The sequence below is a fragment of the Diuraphis noxia genome, unplaced genomic scaffold (genome assembly GCF_037042655.1).
Source record: "Diuraphis noxia isolate RWA-SAM2 unplaced genomic scaffold, SU_Dnox_SAM2 contig0002, whole genome shotgun sequence".
Lineage (NCBI taxonomy): Eukaryota > Metazoa > Arthropoda > Insecta > Hemiptera > Aphididae > Diuraphis > Diuraphis noxia.
The window spans coordinates 36,289,070-36,305,692 of NW_028301712.1; the positions used below are offsets into that span (position 1 = coordinate 36,289,070).

At 27.7% G+C, this 16,623-nt stretch overlaps 2 protein-coding genes and 1 non-coding gene across 4 annotated transcripts; all 3 read right to left on the reverse strand.

Moving 5' to 3' along the window:
* Nucleotides 1–596: 596 nt before the first annotated feature.
* Nucleotides 597–7,581, reverse strand: LOC107162768 (uncharacterized). 2 transcript variants are annotated; one of them, XM_015509789.2, is made up of 6 exons: nucleotides 7,469–7,581; nucleotides 6,604–6,862; nucleotides 4,425–4,676; nucleotides 3,904–4,111; nucleotides 3,256–3,423; nucleotides 597–1,141 (listed from the first exon to the last, which is right to left on the reverse strand). In XM_015509789.2, exons 2-6 carry the CDS (start codon nucleotides 6,806–6,808, stop codon nucleotides 1,012–1,014), a joined length of 963 nt encoding a protein of 320 aa, XP_015365275.1. In that variant the 5' UTR covers nucleotides 6,809–6,862; nucleotides 7,469–7,581; the 3' UTR covers nucleotides 597–1,011. The 2 variants fall into 2 exon arrangements, with proteins under 2 accessions (XP_015365275.1, XP_089077068.1); XM_089220942.1 differs by lacking the exons at nucleotides 597–1,141; nucleotides 7,469–7,581 and adding an exon at nucleotides 3,062–3,181 and having other exon boundaries at nucleotides 6,604–6,982.
* On the reverse strand, nucleotides 7,572–7,644 carry TRNAA-GGC (transfer RNA alanine (anticodon GGC)). Its single transcript has one exon. It is a non-coding gene; the product is annotated as a tRNA-Ala (tRNA).
* A 1,126-nt stretch (nucleotides 7,645–8,770) lies between these two features.
* LOC107162764 (sorting nexin-4-like) lies at nucleotides 8,771–15,939 on the reverse strand. The gene is made up of 10 exons (XM_015509783.2): nucleotides 15,737–15,939; nucleotides 15,521–15,624; nucleotides 15,084–15,418; nucleotides 14,853–14,962; nucleotides 14,646–14,783; nucleotides 13,833–13,918; nucleotides 13,534–13,631; nucleotides 12,957–13,071; nucleotides 10,725–10,839; nucleotides 8,771–10,278 (listed from the first exon to the last, which is right to left on the reverse strand). The coding sequence occupies exons 1-10, from the start codon at nucleotides 15,758–15,760 to the stop codon at nucleotides 10,228–10,230; spliced, it is 1,176 nt and encodes a 391-aa protein (XP_015365269.1). The 5' UTR covers nucleotides 15,761–15,939; the 3' UTR covers nucleotides 8,771–10,227.
* Nucleotides 15,940–16,623: the final 684 nt, after the last annotated feature.

Consider the following 16,623-nt stretch of genomic DNA (forward strand, 5'->3'; position numbering starts at 1 on the left):
CCGTTTTAACGCCATCATATAAACGTAGTATTTAACTGATAAGAACTGTACAATGATAATCCGAATTTAATACTATAATTTCGTATCTATTCTGTTTGAATTTAAGTAAATAAATATTCTTCAGTAAACATCAGATAAAAAATACTTCTGACGTTCTGACTTCTGACTATAATATAAATGAACGCCATTCATTTTTTGAATAATGACGAATATAAGTTAGTATTTTTAAAATAGATTCATAAAAATAATATGTGGCATCATAAATTCATAACAAGTAACATTTTTTTTCATTTACAATTTTAAAATATCTGAAGTATGAAGTACCTGCCTTCCACAGTTCCACCTTATATCTAATATAATTCAAGATTAAAATTAAATTTTTATGAGCACCTATATACAAGTTTCGAAGTAGCAATATAAATTGCACGAATATTTAATAGGTATTAAAAATTTGTTTGTACTATAGTTTTCTATAAAACTATTGGCTACTTAATAAATTGTTTTTTTTTAAATTAATTTCTAACACAGTTGATAATATTCTATATTTATTACATATGATTATTATAATTAATGATTTACAATACTGTGCTGAAATTTCAAACATTTTATAAGTAGCTAATATAATATCTGTTGTATAATAAATATATCTAGTTAAATTATCAAATTCATATAGTTTGTGAAAAATACAATATTCTTTGTTTTAATAAACTTAGGAAGTTTATTTTAAAAAATGATTCAAGAATATTTATGAAACATTAAAAGTTAATTTATAGTTTAGGTATACTATTAAGAAAATAATTTAATTTTAACTTTATCACTTAGTTTAAATATCATACAATATTCTGTGTAGAAAAAACTGACACTTAGACTTAATGTAAATGCCTATAATTAACTATAGATTTATCACATTTCTAAGAGTCGCAAACAATTGAATTCATAAAATATGTTTATAAATCGTTGTCGATCTGAACAGCATCAGGAATATTTGACATGGTTATAGATGATAAATACTCATGGGTTCTTGTCCGCAGGCGTGACGAATTTAATTTCACGCGTTACCTTTACAACCTGTGGTGTCAGAGGCTTGTGAACCGGCTGTGGAAATTCATCTCCCGCCGATGGCAGACTCGGACAACTCAATCTATTGTGAGCAAAATATAAAACACACAGTAATTAAAAAATAATATCATTCTGATGAAAAATAATCTTGAGATGACGTTGTAGTGATTGAATAGATCAACATTTTGAAGTCCTTAAGGACTTAAGCTTTGAGGAACATGTCATTATTATTATTATTATGTAATTCAATTTTTCTAGAAATTTAATTATGTAATTTTACACAGGCTTCGATACTAATCAACTTATACGCTTTAATCATATATCTAATAAAACCTGCAATAACTGCAATATAATAATACTTAAAAAAATTAATAACTACATGCGTACAACGAATCGTAATTTAAAAACTCGTACCTACAGTTATGTTTAATTAAACGGTGATTTAATAGTATAATTATTACTGCAATAAATACACTGGGACAATAAATCGGAATAGACTTCCAATTAGAGAATTCCGGTTGAGTGGGTATCATCAGTATCTTCATCCTTCAATTGGTCGGCGGTCGTGTCTAGCGGATAATTAAAATTATGATCTTCAGTCATGGCCAAACTACAGTCGATCGAGCTATTTATAATCAATTTATCTATCTCATATTTTTTATGATTTTTATTCATACGGTACGTTACGTGTACAAGAACGTAATCTACGATTAAAGTGAAAATTCCAGTGTATTTTATAGTAGTAACAATACATTTAACAATACACTAATCTAAATATTAAATTATTAACTATGAATATTGGATGGATAAAAAAACAGTAATAAAATATAAAACATAACATATTATAATACAAAAATCAATTATTAAAAAAAAGATTTGAGGATTATCTTGGTTTCTATTACCTATTTCAATGGATGGTCTCATAAAATGAATAACAAATAAAACATAGATACTCATACTTCTTATATCTTATGTGACTAGGAATCTTGTAACGACCAATCACAAAAAAACTATTCTAAACTGATTTTCAAGTCACTAAGTAGATAAGTTTACATGACAAACTTCAATATATCATGATTTGCGAATAGGTACTTGGGTATACATAATATATACATTTTTATTTTATTTTTAACTATATTATTTGCATAATTTAATATGATATTCTATTAGACAGTACCTAGTTAAATGTTTAAAATCTATATTGTAAATAACTTATTCACAGATTTACGATTTAAAATGTGTATGTAGGTATTATTAAATAATATGCAACTCATTATCATCAAATTATTTGAATTTAGACATTGCTAAGGTATTGGATATTTATTGTGATAATTTTTTTTTCATAATTTTGTGTGATACTTATTAATATAATTTATTAAAATACTGAATATTGAAAAATAATCCGGAAATCACCATTAAGAAATTAGCAGCAGACAAGTACTAACCAGTCAGCCGACCAACGCATAACAATACCTATATAAATATTTAATCTGTATTACCCATGAGATAGGTATACACAAAGATTGTCAGCAACAAATATTGAAATATCTGCATTTATGTGTACAGTTTATCTTTGTTGAAGGTAAGTATATAAACAGCATATTATAAATTCATATGGAAAAAACTGGTAATTGCATTTTCTGCAATGTAGCTGAACCGCGGTGTTTAGTTCATACAATCGTAACCAATTATGGCAATTATAAACATTATTCAAGAACAGTGCGTTAAACTGCTGTAGCCACTATCTAGTGGCCTTTATATTTTTCAGATATTTAGATTATTATTGAAACCTGCACCAGTGATAATTTATCGCCAATTTCAATCGGTTATACAACTGTTTAAAGATTTAAAATATTCTCTAGCAGCGGTTATAACCTATAGATTGGAAATCTAACGAGTGCATTCTGATACGATGAGCTTAGATTAACATTTCCTCGGTAAATTGTCCTGTTAATTGTAATAGCTGTTATGTAAGAACAACTATAATTTGAATAGTCTTACATTTACAATAAAATGTTTATAATTATATATATAGTGTATGATAGACAGTGTTGATTTTCACTTAGTGTTGAAACATATTAAATTTCTCATGAAGATTGCGTATTTATATGTTTTAAATAACCTGTCAACCACATCAAGATGTCATATTAAATCAAATTATCATATACCTATTACGGCCTCATAAATGATGCCTACCTCTTGTGGGACCAAGCATCTTCGGGCACATTCAAATACTGTTCGGACGAGCGGTCGACGGGAAAACACGCCACTGTCAGGTTGTCGTTGGGAACCGACAGAGATCGGATCGATCCAAACGGTTCATCCGGGAATAGAGTATTTCCACTGTAAAGTTCCTTGCAAGCACTGAAAAAAACGTCGTTGGTGAAAAAGTATTAAAATAACACATGCATAACGGAAAATACAAAATTACAACTCAGTCAGATCAGATTGGTATTTTTTTAAATAATTTTCAAAAAAAATCTTTGACATTGTACGTCACAACTGAATAAATAACGGGATGAAAACGGTTAAAAACTTTTTTACAATGTTTATTAAAACTTATCCTAATTCCAACTAATAAAAATTGATTTCTGCCATCAATCAAAACTTTTCACGTTCGATATAGACGCCAATAGAAAGATTTAAATATTTAACATACCATCAATATGCGTATTGCGTATGGTTCTATCTCTTTAATTTCGACACGGAATTAATATTTAAACCAGCTGAGACGCTGAGTTGTAATAGGTGCATAATAGATACATAAAATGAACATTATTGCAGCAGTTTATTCTGGGTCGCATATAGTTATGTTGTAGGTACAATCGTGTATATTATACTCACCCATGGGCGGAATCAGTGAATATCAAAAACGGTTTCGGAGTCGGACATGTGGACACGGGACTCGGACTCCTGGTGGTGCTCCCGTGCGCACCGTTGTGTGGACATTGCGGAGGAAAGTCTTCGACAGCCAATGTTTCCTGTGAGTCTGCTTTCGATCGATTCAAACAGTTGCATGTCCACGGGTCTTTGTCAATGTTTTCTGTAGAAACTGTGAAAACCACACCGTTCAGGTATATTATTACAAGATCAGCGTCGTTGATTACACGAAAAAAAGTATAGTATAGATACAATACCTATTGAATATATAGGTATACAACTGAAATTTGCTATGTCATCGATTATGTAGTATTAAATAATATTTAATGTACAAAATTGGTGGAATTATGTACCGACGGTGTGATTTTTTTAAGCTTGATTGCAAGGTTTTTGATTAAACTGTGCATTTATTAATTTTGATTTATAAAAATTAATCTTATAAAGACCGCGTTTTCAAATACTTAAATTTATCGATACACACTTACAGGAGAATTTCCTCGGATCGGGTCCAGGACTGATTGGAAAGAAGTCACCATGGACGGGACAGTGAAATCCAACACGAGTTTGTCGGAAACGGGCGTTAGTGCTAATTGTCCGGAGCACTGCTGTTGCAATGAACATTATGATCGACATGACCAAACATATGGGTCCCAACAATCGTCCGTTGTCAGATTTCGAGTAGAACTTACGTTTCGAGTCGTCATCGACACCTCCAGTTACCCAGCCATAAGATATAACTGCGTGAATAAATTTTACTTTATTAGAACAATAGACACAATAGCTCTATACATTTTACATGCAGCTAGTCGCTGGTAATATAGTTTATTATTGACAAACATAAAACAATAAACTATAAATTATAAAGCCGCGTGCACACTTGTAACATTAGCGCGTAAGACAACTTACTAGTGGAACGGTGTTACGGCGTTATAGCGTAACAGAAAATGTTACAAGTGTGTACGCGGCTTAATACATAATAATATGATTATGACTAAATAAAATCTATGGCCCTAAATTGCCTACACATAGCGCCGTCTTAAACATATATTAATAGGCTTATTATATAATAGGTACAGACTAAACCATTGGAGTTCATCAACCGAATGAGTCCATAAGCCGAAAAACTTTCGAAAACTAATACACAGAATATTTTTTAAACTTGCGACTAAATTAAAAATATTCACACATTTATTTTGTTCTATTTTTTGTGAATTATTCTAATTTCAAATATTGATTTTTTACTGAACTTTAGTATACTTATACATTAAGAACAATTATAAAAATATTATATTGTATAATGTGTCAGCACTTGGAAATATATTATTAATAGGTTTCAAGTCAAATAACTAAGTATATATAAGTATAAAATATACATACAACTACTTTATAACATTACGGGTTTTATCTTTTATACTTCTGTATTTTACTATTAAAATATTAACGTTATATACCCTGATTATGGCAATGTTGAATTGGGTAAAATAATTAAAGTGGGTGTCGTATTACGCCTATTACGGTATCGTACGTATATCTAATGGGAGATGGAAAAAAAGTTATCATTTATCATCAATTATTATTATTATATTATTATTTTAGTTAATTTATCATTTGACCAGTTTAAAAAATCTGTGAAAGTTTTTTTTTTAATTTGTATTATTTTAAATGAATCAAGATATTATTCTAAAGAATTTGAGTTGTGCATTTTTTCAGTTGTGTGATGGAGGAATCTATACTTCGTTTGACGGTGCCGAACATAACGTAATTCTCTTCAAATAGCTGAGTTATAATTTTAATTTGTTGTCAAGATAATTCGAAATAAATTGTGGACTATTATAAAATTGTTATTGGTTCATAGTTAACCTTATTATATTCAAATAAATATAAATAATACATTATTTTATATGGCCCAAGGAATAAGGCCTAATTTACATGATCGTATATCATACGGAATGTATTATATAGTATGACGTGAGTTTTTAGTTTACAATCAATTAATATATGCACCATACCATCCATTCCGATGAGGACCCCTCTGGATGCGTCCCTGTCAAGTCTACACCGACAATATAATAACTGAGAATTATTAATTTTTAGTTGATTATTTTATTTTATTTTTCATTTAAATCTAATTGAATTTATGAAAAGTAATGGAATAGATTTAAAATAAATAGAAATCGATCCTAATTAATCCTATCTCATTGTCTGCTAATCAATCGTTGACTCGATGAAAACTAATAATTTTTATCATATTAGTCGTAAGCAATTCTACTTCTCGTCCATTACGACTATACATAATATTATTGTTGAGTACAATTAATGATAAAATTCAAAATTTCGATACTATTAGTAGTCGAACGTTCTTCCCCACATCGTCGTTCCGACTTTAATATGTACCTACGTTCTTACTGACAAATACACGTACAATTAACCGGAAATTATCCTTTTTATATAATACCTATACTATTATTGTGATCGTTAATTTTACAAACGGTTGCCATCTATAGTAGTAAATGTATATTATATAAGATATAAATACCTGTAGGCGTTCTAGGCCTCTAGGATAAAATTTAAATGTTTTTCTTAAAGCATGAATCGCTTACAGCTGTTGCTGATTTTGATCAGCTACAGCCAGTTTAATTGCCTCGGATTACAAACAACTCTTACCTGTGAGCACTATGCCGACGACCAGGAACAGTGTGCCGAAGACGGGCAAGGCGATCTGACAGTTGGAACGGACCGTTACGCCCCACACGGAGACGCCGTCGTCGACTTTCCTCACGGCCGACGACGACGAGTGCAGCGTGCGTCTGGTGGCTGGCGGACAACTCGTCGAGCCGATCGGTCGTAACTGATCGTCGCCAGACGTCATCCGGCCGGCTGCTGTGGAAGTGTGGACGTTTAATGGTTGCTTTACGCAGGAAAACTATATCAACAACATTTAATATTAATTCATATAATAATAATAATAATAATAGTAATAATATTAACAATAAAAAAACAATATGTAATAATGTTCAAGCCCCTCGCGTGGGTAGTCGATGGTGCTAGATTGTATTTTAAACACCGAGTGGGTCGATATTACAGGTAGGTATATTCGGCCGTATACATCATTCACGAACAAACAACATACATACACACAATCGCCCTAGTGACCACTGCACGAAATATGCACACAAAGTGACTTTTTGCAGTATAATAGGTAGTCGTTTTTCGGTAATTCAGAATTCTTATGTACTTACGACTTACGTGTATTCGAAAATATATTATTTTTTTTTACACAATTCAAAATCATTACAACATCGGTGATTTTTGTGAACAATTATAATCAGAATATTTTTCTAAATATTAAAGTGTTTAGAAATCGAATTTCAAATTATGTACGTAATTACTTTCGTATTTAATCATCAATAAGCCCTAAGTTATAGGCAATAGGTACTTATTTAAAGTTTTGATGTTATTTTAAAGTGTTGTGCTAGCTATTATTTCGGCTTTAAGTTGTGTAAAAAAAGGATTACATACATATACTTACCGAGAAAATGACTATTATTAGTGATAATAAGAAATCATCCTATATACATAGGAATTACATATATATATGTTAACTTCTCCCGGGGAAATAACGTCAAAAATCTAGCCGCCGGACCAGGAATCGAACCTAGGTCTCTCGCTTGCCGGGCGATTGCTCTACCACTAAGCTACCCGACCGCATAGACCTAAGACGCTATTATCCCCAAGTTAACGGATGTTTACATATACTATATACACGCGCGCGCGCGTGTGTGTAGATATTTACTGTTTAGTTTATGTATATATAATAAAATGATAAAGTATGTTAGGTTTATTATATGGTCGAGTAAAACTAAAAATGAATATTATAATATTATTACGAATCTATATTATAATAGGCTCTAAAATTATTTTCATTAAACTTGTCTCTAATATTCTAAATTCTACTCCTAAGCTATTCATAAATCTAAAATTATTTATAATATAGGTATACACTATACCCTATACACTTAGTATTTAATAATATTAATCATAGCCATTTTATACTAATAATATAACGTGGTGTATAGTAGCAAAAGTACCTATACACTTTGTGCTAAAACGGTTAGTTTATTAAAATTCAATGAAACTGATTAATGTTGAATAATTATGTAGGTAGGTACGTTATAAAAAATAAGCGTGACAACCACATCGTAAACTTTTAAAAATAAAAATTTGTTAGTTTATAATTTTTTTTGCTGAAAATTTACTCACAATTGTATTTGTACAATACACTACCTATGAATAATATTATGTTGCTTGTTAAAAAACCAATAGTTATTTACCTAAAATTTTCAACACTTTATTGTTAGTGCCTTTTTACTTATTAACAATATTATTATTATCGATTTGTCTCAATATCGGTTGTCTACAATTTTATTTTTAACCAGCCCAAAATTTGTAAATAGATTTAATAACAGGTGCATAATTAGTAGGGACCGAGCAAAGTTTAGAATACTATATTAATATATTGTAACAGCGTTTGAATTGACCTAATCAATATAAGGTAGTCCTGTATTTTAAATTCTAGGCGGAATTCTTCGTTGTACAATGATGGGTTTTATGTCAATATTTTTTTTGTGTGGTTTTATCTTACTGTCTTCTTCTCATTAGACAATAGACGACAAATGCAACATAGATAATAGAACAATTTTCTACTAGAAGTTATAAAAATATTGTTCTACCAAAAAAAGACGGCAAGAAAATTTACACGCGAAAAAAAATAGAAATAAAAATCAACTCCAAGTATTCCGCTAAAAATGTTAAACTTAGGACTATATATAAATTATATTATAATAATAAGGTTTTTATTTAAGTTTTAAATAAACACTGATACATATTAGAATGATTGAATCGTTTTGATATATACATCTGTCAGAATCGTAAACCTATATACACAATGATTGAATGATTCAACTATTTGAATTTTTTTTGGGCGTGGGTTCGACCAATACGTGTATATTATAATTTTAGTCAATACCGAAGATAGGTTTAGGCGTTAGGGTAAAAATAATAAAAAAAAATTATTCTACAAAGTAGTTCATCAAGCATATTTACCTCTAATTTTAAACAGTTGTAAGATATTAATGAAATTTCGGGAGTTTTCGATACAACCTTACCAACATTTACTCATTAATAATATTAATTCACTCCAAAGTCAAAGTTTATTCTATACAGCAGAGTGACTTACTATTTAAACATACTTTAGAAATATAATATGAAATATATTTTTTTAATTGCTGTAGGTATTTTTAGCCTATGCAAACTTAAAAAAAATTTTTTTGCTCAAATTTGAGCAAAACAGCAATGTATGACTATTATGCTTACTTTGTACTTTTTAAGATATACTTACAACTTACATAACATAATGTTAAATGATTTATAAGTTAACTAAATTAGCATTAATTTTGAAATATAGAAGCTTATTGATATTTATAGCTGCTCTACCTACATTTAGGCATTCTTAAATCACTAACGTTTTTAGTTGTTACATATAAAGGATTTTTAAAAAATCTATTTTTTTTAACCTCCTCAAAAATATTTTTATCTCTTATTTGATATTTAACACTAAATTAGATAACTAACTTAATTAAAATATTAATATAAATATAAATATCTAATAACATTTCAATATATTTTAGTAGGTGCCCATAAGAATGTAGAATATAATATAAAACACAGAATCATTTAGTTTCTAAATAAGAATATAATAAAATAAACAAATATACATTCGGTAACAACTTTTGATTTGATAATAAAGAAACTATTAAAATAAATGTTTTTAATAGACAATCATAAATGTTTAATACATCCAAATTTAACTAATTTTAATTTTTACAAAAAAATATTAAATAATTAATACACATTTTTAGTTTTTAACAATCTCAGTTAGGCACATTAAGGTTCTAAAATTACTATATACATATAAATAACAAGTGTTTTATTAGCTAACGTATTGCATAAAAAATGTAATTTGATAAAAATGATGTGCTTTGATGAATTTTTAATGGTTATATGGTTTAACTATAAAATAAATAACAATATAATGAATTAGAACAACGCCTACTTAAAATTTGTTTCAGTGATTCTTAAGTAACATTCACAGATTTAAGTAAACTATTATTCTCAACAATATTGGAATGACCCAGTATTAAATTAACATAAAAATGACTGTTGAGGTACACAACAATGAATTAAATGGATTAATAATTGACTTAAATATTGATGATATGTTGCAATGGTTTATTCAATACTTTGTATGCTGTGTAATATATTTTTCCATGTTTGTAGCCCCTATAAAACAAAATTTTAAATTTAATATATAATAATATCAGCATGATTGTATAAAGCATTTAAATAATTTTGGATTGTATCTGTATCAAGTGTGTATACAAAAAAATTTGATTTTATAAATTGTTATTTTGTTCAGTTTATTGTGTGGTCAATTTTAAATGTTACATCATAACTAATTTAATCACTGAATTCAATAAAAATAACAACTACTCAATTATGTTCCAATAGATTAACAATTTTATTAAATATTAACAAACTATAATACACAGTATATAAAAGAAAACAAAAGGAAGGAAGGTGTTATTTTATTATTTAATATACAATCTAATTATGATAGATAAGAAATGAATTTGCTAAGCATAATATATAATAAATATTTTACTAAATAATTTCTTAATAGCAGTAATGTACTATATTTAAATTTTGAATAATATTAAATAACGTACCTTTTGAGCATACTTAGTTTGGAATGCTACATAATCTTTAAGAATGTTCATAAGATCTAAGTCTTTTTGTCTTTCAAATTCTTTATAATTTTCTAATGATTTATCAACAAACTCACTAAAATAAAATGTATCATTAATTACTATTTTAATACCAACAATGTTAATATTAATGTATTTTATTAAATTAGAAAATAAGCTATAGAGTAAATATTGAACAAATTATCAATTAATACAGGGTAAGAGCACATTATACATATAATATAAAACTCAATGTTTAAATCAACACCGCCCTTTATATATTATAATAATAGCTCAGGTCACCATTTCACTAACACCATGATAAAAAAATATTGTATGATTTTTATGGGAAAAATTGTACCACTCTTCTGCAGTAAACTACTAGTTTCAATTGACTATTTTTTTTTGAAACTATAAAATCACACACAATATAGTCAGCACTCTATAACAACATTTGTAAAGGAAAAAACTAATCCAACATTACAAAGATTGAGTAACTAACAAAATTATCAATTAGTGATAAGTAATAACAAAAATTGTCATGAGGGAACAGAAAAAAGAATATATTCATTAAGAATTTTCGTCATCAAGCCAGGAAAATAATTTTGTTAATTAATCAAAACTGACTTGATTGTTTTACAATTTATTAAAAAAATATTGTTTTTCAAATTAGAAATGTGTAGTTGATACAAAAATAGATTTATGTTCCGACTCACTCAGTGCCTTGACTAATCTGCAATCCAAAATACTAACTGAGCCATTTGCTCTTAAAATTAGTAACCTTCTTTCCTCATCAAACAAAGAGATTAGATTCATTTGGACCCCAGGTCGTTGCAACATAAAAGGAAATTAGAAGGTAGATAAAGCAGCAAGAAATGCATTAAATAGTCCCGCCAGTGAAATAATTACTTTTTTATCACTTGTTGACATAAAAAGAAATATAAACAAATATTGCATTGATTTGTGGAACTGGTAAATGGCACACGGCGACAGAAAATAAGTTAAGAGAAATTGAGAAATTAAGCACTCAGTAGAACTCTGGCTTAAATACATTGATTTAAACAGAAAAAATGAGATAATTCTTAATCAACTTAGAATAGGCCACACAAAATTCACACATGGACACCTCATGGCAGACAGATCCACCCCTATACCTAACATGCAATGAAAACTACTTCATCAAACACATCATCGTCAACTAACCAAACTTCAACGAAGCTAGGAAAGACTTCAACATTCCTGACAGCCTGTACAAAGCAATTTGTCCATTTTCATTGAAACACAATTCTATATCTAAAAAAATTGACTTGTACAATAATATATAAATTATATATAGGTTATTAGCTTTAACAAAAGTATTACATTTTTACAGTATTATATTATATAATATATTATGTATTATATTATAACCTATATATTAATAAAATAATAACCTATATACCTAGTTGAAGCTTAACCAATAAAAAAAAAAACGAAAAAAATGGGTAGTAAGAGACAATAATTAATTTTAACATAAATTATTCAAGTTTGATTCCGAGACAATTGTCCATATCCGAATACTTTATCAGGACCAATGGAACACTATATTCAAAACCCAGACATATGGCAACCTTATAATATATGACCAAACATGTATTATAAATATAACTAAATTTTATCTGTAAATGCATCACATCCTCTTAACATGAAACAAAAAAATGAATTACTTACATTTAGTAATTTAATATTTAAGTTAAGAAAAGTGAGACATAATCTCTACAAGAACGCTAATTTGTTAATTTTAAATTAATATTAAATTGATATAATTTGCATTATTAAAATTACAATACAAAAAAAAAAAATTGAGATAATTAGTGACTATTATAATATAGATTATATTTATAATATATAGAAAATGAAAAAATAATTTAAGATGATTTAGTAAAAAAAATCTCTGTATAAAAGATAATAATGATTCTAAAAGATGTTCCAAAAAAATATTAAGGTATATACATCTAAACTTGTGTTTATATACTCTATTTAAAATAATTCAGGCAAAAAGCTCAACCAAATAGCAGTTTGCGGTTATGTTTACTGCTGAAGGAGTGGTGTAGTAAACTGACGCATTGAAACAAAATGTAAGGTGACGAGTAACAACTGTAGTCAATCCGACCATTTAGATAGCTGTGCTAGTTTCGCCACTTATTTAGAATAGACTATAGCAGAATTACTTACGAATAATTTGCTTTTGCCTCTAATTTTTTATTTTCAAAAGCTTCTATTGCTGCTGTATCACGATCAGCTGTAGCTGCAGTATAACCAAAGAGTCTGGACATAATTCCACTAGTTTCTAAAACATATTATAATATGTAATGTACATTTATTTTTAATTCAATATTTAAGTAACAAAATTTTAAATTAGAGATAAGTTCAGTTCAATAATAGAAAATATTCTCTTGTTATACTAAAGAAATATAATGATTGTTCTTTATTTGAAACAGTTAATAATAATTATTTAACTGTTAGTAAAATATATAAATATCCTTTAAAATAGGTTTAGTGTTCCATAAATAATTATCACTAGTCATAAAATTATAAAAAATACCTTTAATGGAAATATTAAACATAATATCTTTTTAGCAATAATATTTTCTTTATAAGTGGCAGATAAACCGCTATATAATGATTATTATTTGCGATTCAAAAACACGACAATAATATGCACTACGCAAAATATTTATATTTTAAGATCATAATAATTTAGTAAATATTATGTATAAATACGCATAGTAAATAAAAAATAAAAAATTACCTTTATTATTTGGCATATTATTCAATTGATTTAAGTTGTAATGTAGTAAATCATGATTTTTTACAAAAGTGTGCAAGGAATTTGTAAAAGCCAAGTACCTAAAAAAAACATATTAAAAATATGTTGATAACAATACATAGTAGTTAATAAAGTAGTTTAATACATAAAATAACAAATCATTATTTTAAAACAAAGTATTGGCTTCAAATTCAAGTTGTTTTAAGTATAACAAACTAACTATTTCTATACTAAAATAATTGAAAAACAATATAATTTATTAAATAACAAAAATGTCTTACTCTTTTAATTGGTCCATAATAACCTCTTCATCTTCCAACGCTGGACTTATAGCTGAAGCAATTGAGTCCATATAATGGCCTGTTCTCTAAATATAAGAAAACTTAAATTAGTCCTGATAAAAAAAAAAAAAAACATAATAATAATATTTTATACTATTGTCATATCATATAATAGGTATACAGTGATAAACAAATATTTATGTACCCTTTCTCTTAAAAACAAAAACATTGATTTAGATTTTAATAAATAATAGTGAGAAAAAAATCTGTCTGTTAGGGTAGGAGCTAGTAGAATAATTAGTCAGAAAACTAAACAATTTTTATTGTTAATCTAAAATTAGTGTTGTAAAATAAATTATCTATACAAAATATATAATAAATTGAAACAAAAATACAGTAGAATCTGTTTAAGTCACTATTTAGTGGACCAGAATATGGTTGAAATTAAAAATAATTTTATTCAGGAAGATTTGATTCCCCAAACACCAGCCATATTATGTATATAAGCAAATATAAAACCAATTTTACTTATTTGCTAACAGAACATGGACTTTCCACATTCAAAATCAATATTAAATTGCTGATAAACACAAATGACAAATCTATTTGAACAGCCTATTTCTACTATTGTTAATGACCTAACGTCTTATTCAACTATGATGTATATATGCGATTATAAATAACCGTTAGAATACACCATACCAATGATTTTTTTTTTTAGGTATAGTATTGAAAGTTTAGTTATTAATATTAAATTTAATTGGTTTTATTTAAGTGAATTTAAGATATATGTACAAAATTATACATTAATACCTGAACTGCATCACCAATATCATTGTCTACAGCACTGAGTTCACTGAAAATTCTACCATAGTGCAAATGAATCATGTCCACGTTGTAAAGTCGCTCTGCTTGTTTTGCTCGATATGTTAATATCTTATTTATAGAACCCTATAATACCAAATATTTATGAAACATAAGATATGAATTATTACAATTCTTATTTGATATGAGGTATACCTGTAATTTATTGCTGTATGTTTTAATTGCTTCAAACCGTTTATCTGAATTTCTACTCCTCAATGATGCATTCATTGTTTTAATTGTAAGCTCTGTATCTTTTAAAATGTCTGAAATTATATTCATGCAAATGGCGATTTTAGAAAAAGTTTTTTTTACATTGTATTTTAAATCATTATTAGTTTCAATTGTATTATTACACATTGTTTATACCAAATATATTTGACTCACTGTTATGTGATTTTGATAGATCCATCCAATTATCACATTCGCCAAGAAATTTGAGAAAACATTCGTCATAACCTATTTCAGAATGGCTAGCTATTCTCTTTAGAAAACTCTCTAGTCCTGCACGTCTTCTATCAACAAAATCTGGGTCCATAGTATCAGACACAGCTTCACTGTTCCACATAAAAGACTGTTTTTTTTCTGGAAGAGGCGGTATGACAACCCAAGGATATTTATCTCCCAAGTGGTTGTGAAGTGTCACAAAGTCAGTATATCGACGGGTTGCCAATGACAACTTTTGTATTCCTTTTGTTTCAGCCCATGTCTCGCTGTCAATTCTTCATGCACAAGATTAACAGTTATTTTATTTGTGTCATTTGTGATAGGATAATAATAAGTAATTATATAGTGGTTTAAGAACATTTTTGTAAATTACATACTTTGTTTCAATGATGTACACAGTATAGTATTCTTTAAGGCTCAACGCTGAATTCATACGCTTATCAGCTTCTGTGATACTAATACTTGCATGGTCCAGCAACGTCTATGAACGCAAATCAAAAAAATATGATTATTATATATATATATATATATTACTTCAAAACAAATTCTTTAACACAACTAAGGAGCACATTGAAGTGCTCATAGATACATACCTCTGATTTAGTGGAGTTATCCATATGTAGTGGAAATCGTTAAGCTATGTTGTTAAGGAAGATTATCAAATAGTTTTTAAGATGTAGGGCGTACAAAAAATGCGTATGTGAAAAATAAAAGTATGTATTTAATAGTGTAATACTACAATATAATTATAGTAAAACGATCTAATCGATCTGCATCTGCTTATCTGATAACTGATAAGGGAATTACAATAGATAACTGAGAATATATTATTCTATTCTGTGATATTGGGGTCTCGAAAAGTATGTCAAGGCCATTCGAATCCGTAGAAAGCTGTTGGCTATTCGAGTAGGAAACTAGAAATAGTACAATTATTCACAAATAGTCGAATGTAGCATATTAATATAACATGTTATACACACTGTGGCTAGACCATAAACATTAAACATATATATGTGTATTATACACAGTGTATAATATAATATGTTATTGTTATGTAGACACCAGAATACAGTTTGCACATGCGCGGGCAAGGTTTTTGAATTATAATCTAAAAACCTTGATACGCGATATTATCAAATATTAGGTCAGGTTTTATTGAATCTCCCGGGTAAGTTTAAAATTAAGCTTTGCTTTTTGGGTACATATTATAGCCACAGTAATAAACAATTTGTTAAAATGATCCAATTATAGCAAATTCTTTATTTAATATTACATAATATTATAGAGTATGTTTTTATAAAACAATTTTTTAGGATTATTATCCTTCATATAAATATTTTATTCACTTTAATACCTTGGAAACTATTTATTAGAATTTTTATTTAAATACTTAATACATTAATATTTTTAAGAAATTCATCCACTATAAATAACTTGCAGTTAAAAAGAACCGGCTCCTTTCAATTTGAAAAATAGAAGT

What these genes read in the sequence shown, in the direction of transcription:
- LOC107162768 (XM_015509789.2), bottom strand. Translation starts at nt 6,808, where the DNA reads ATGACGTCTGGCGACGATCAGTTACGACCGATCGGCTCGACGAGTTGT. An exon ending in TTCACTGATTCCGCCCATGG is followed by an intron (nt 3,424 to 3,903) that starts GTGAGTATAATA and finishes CGTTTTTTTCAG; the next exon opens with TGCTTGCAAGGAACTTTACA. An exon ending in GATGCTTGGTCCCACAAGAG is followed by an intron (nt 1,142 to 3,255) that starts GTAGGCATCATT and finishes TGCTCACAATAG; the next exon opens with ATTGAGTTGTCCGAGTCTGC.
- LOC107162764 (XM_015509783.2), bottom strand. Translation starts at nt 15,760, where the DNA reads ATGGATAACTCCACTAAATCAGAG. An exon ending in GTGTACATCATTGAAACAAA is followed by an intron (nt 15,419 to 15,520) that starts GTATGTAATTTA and finishes TTGTGCATGAAG; the next exon opens with AATTGACAGCGAGACATGGG. An exon ending in TCTATCAAAATCACATAACA is followed by an intron (nt 14,963 to 15,083) that starts GTGAGTCAAATA and finishes ATATAATTTCAG; the next exon opens with ACATTTTAAAAGATACAGAG.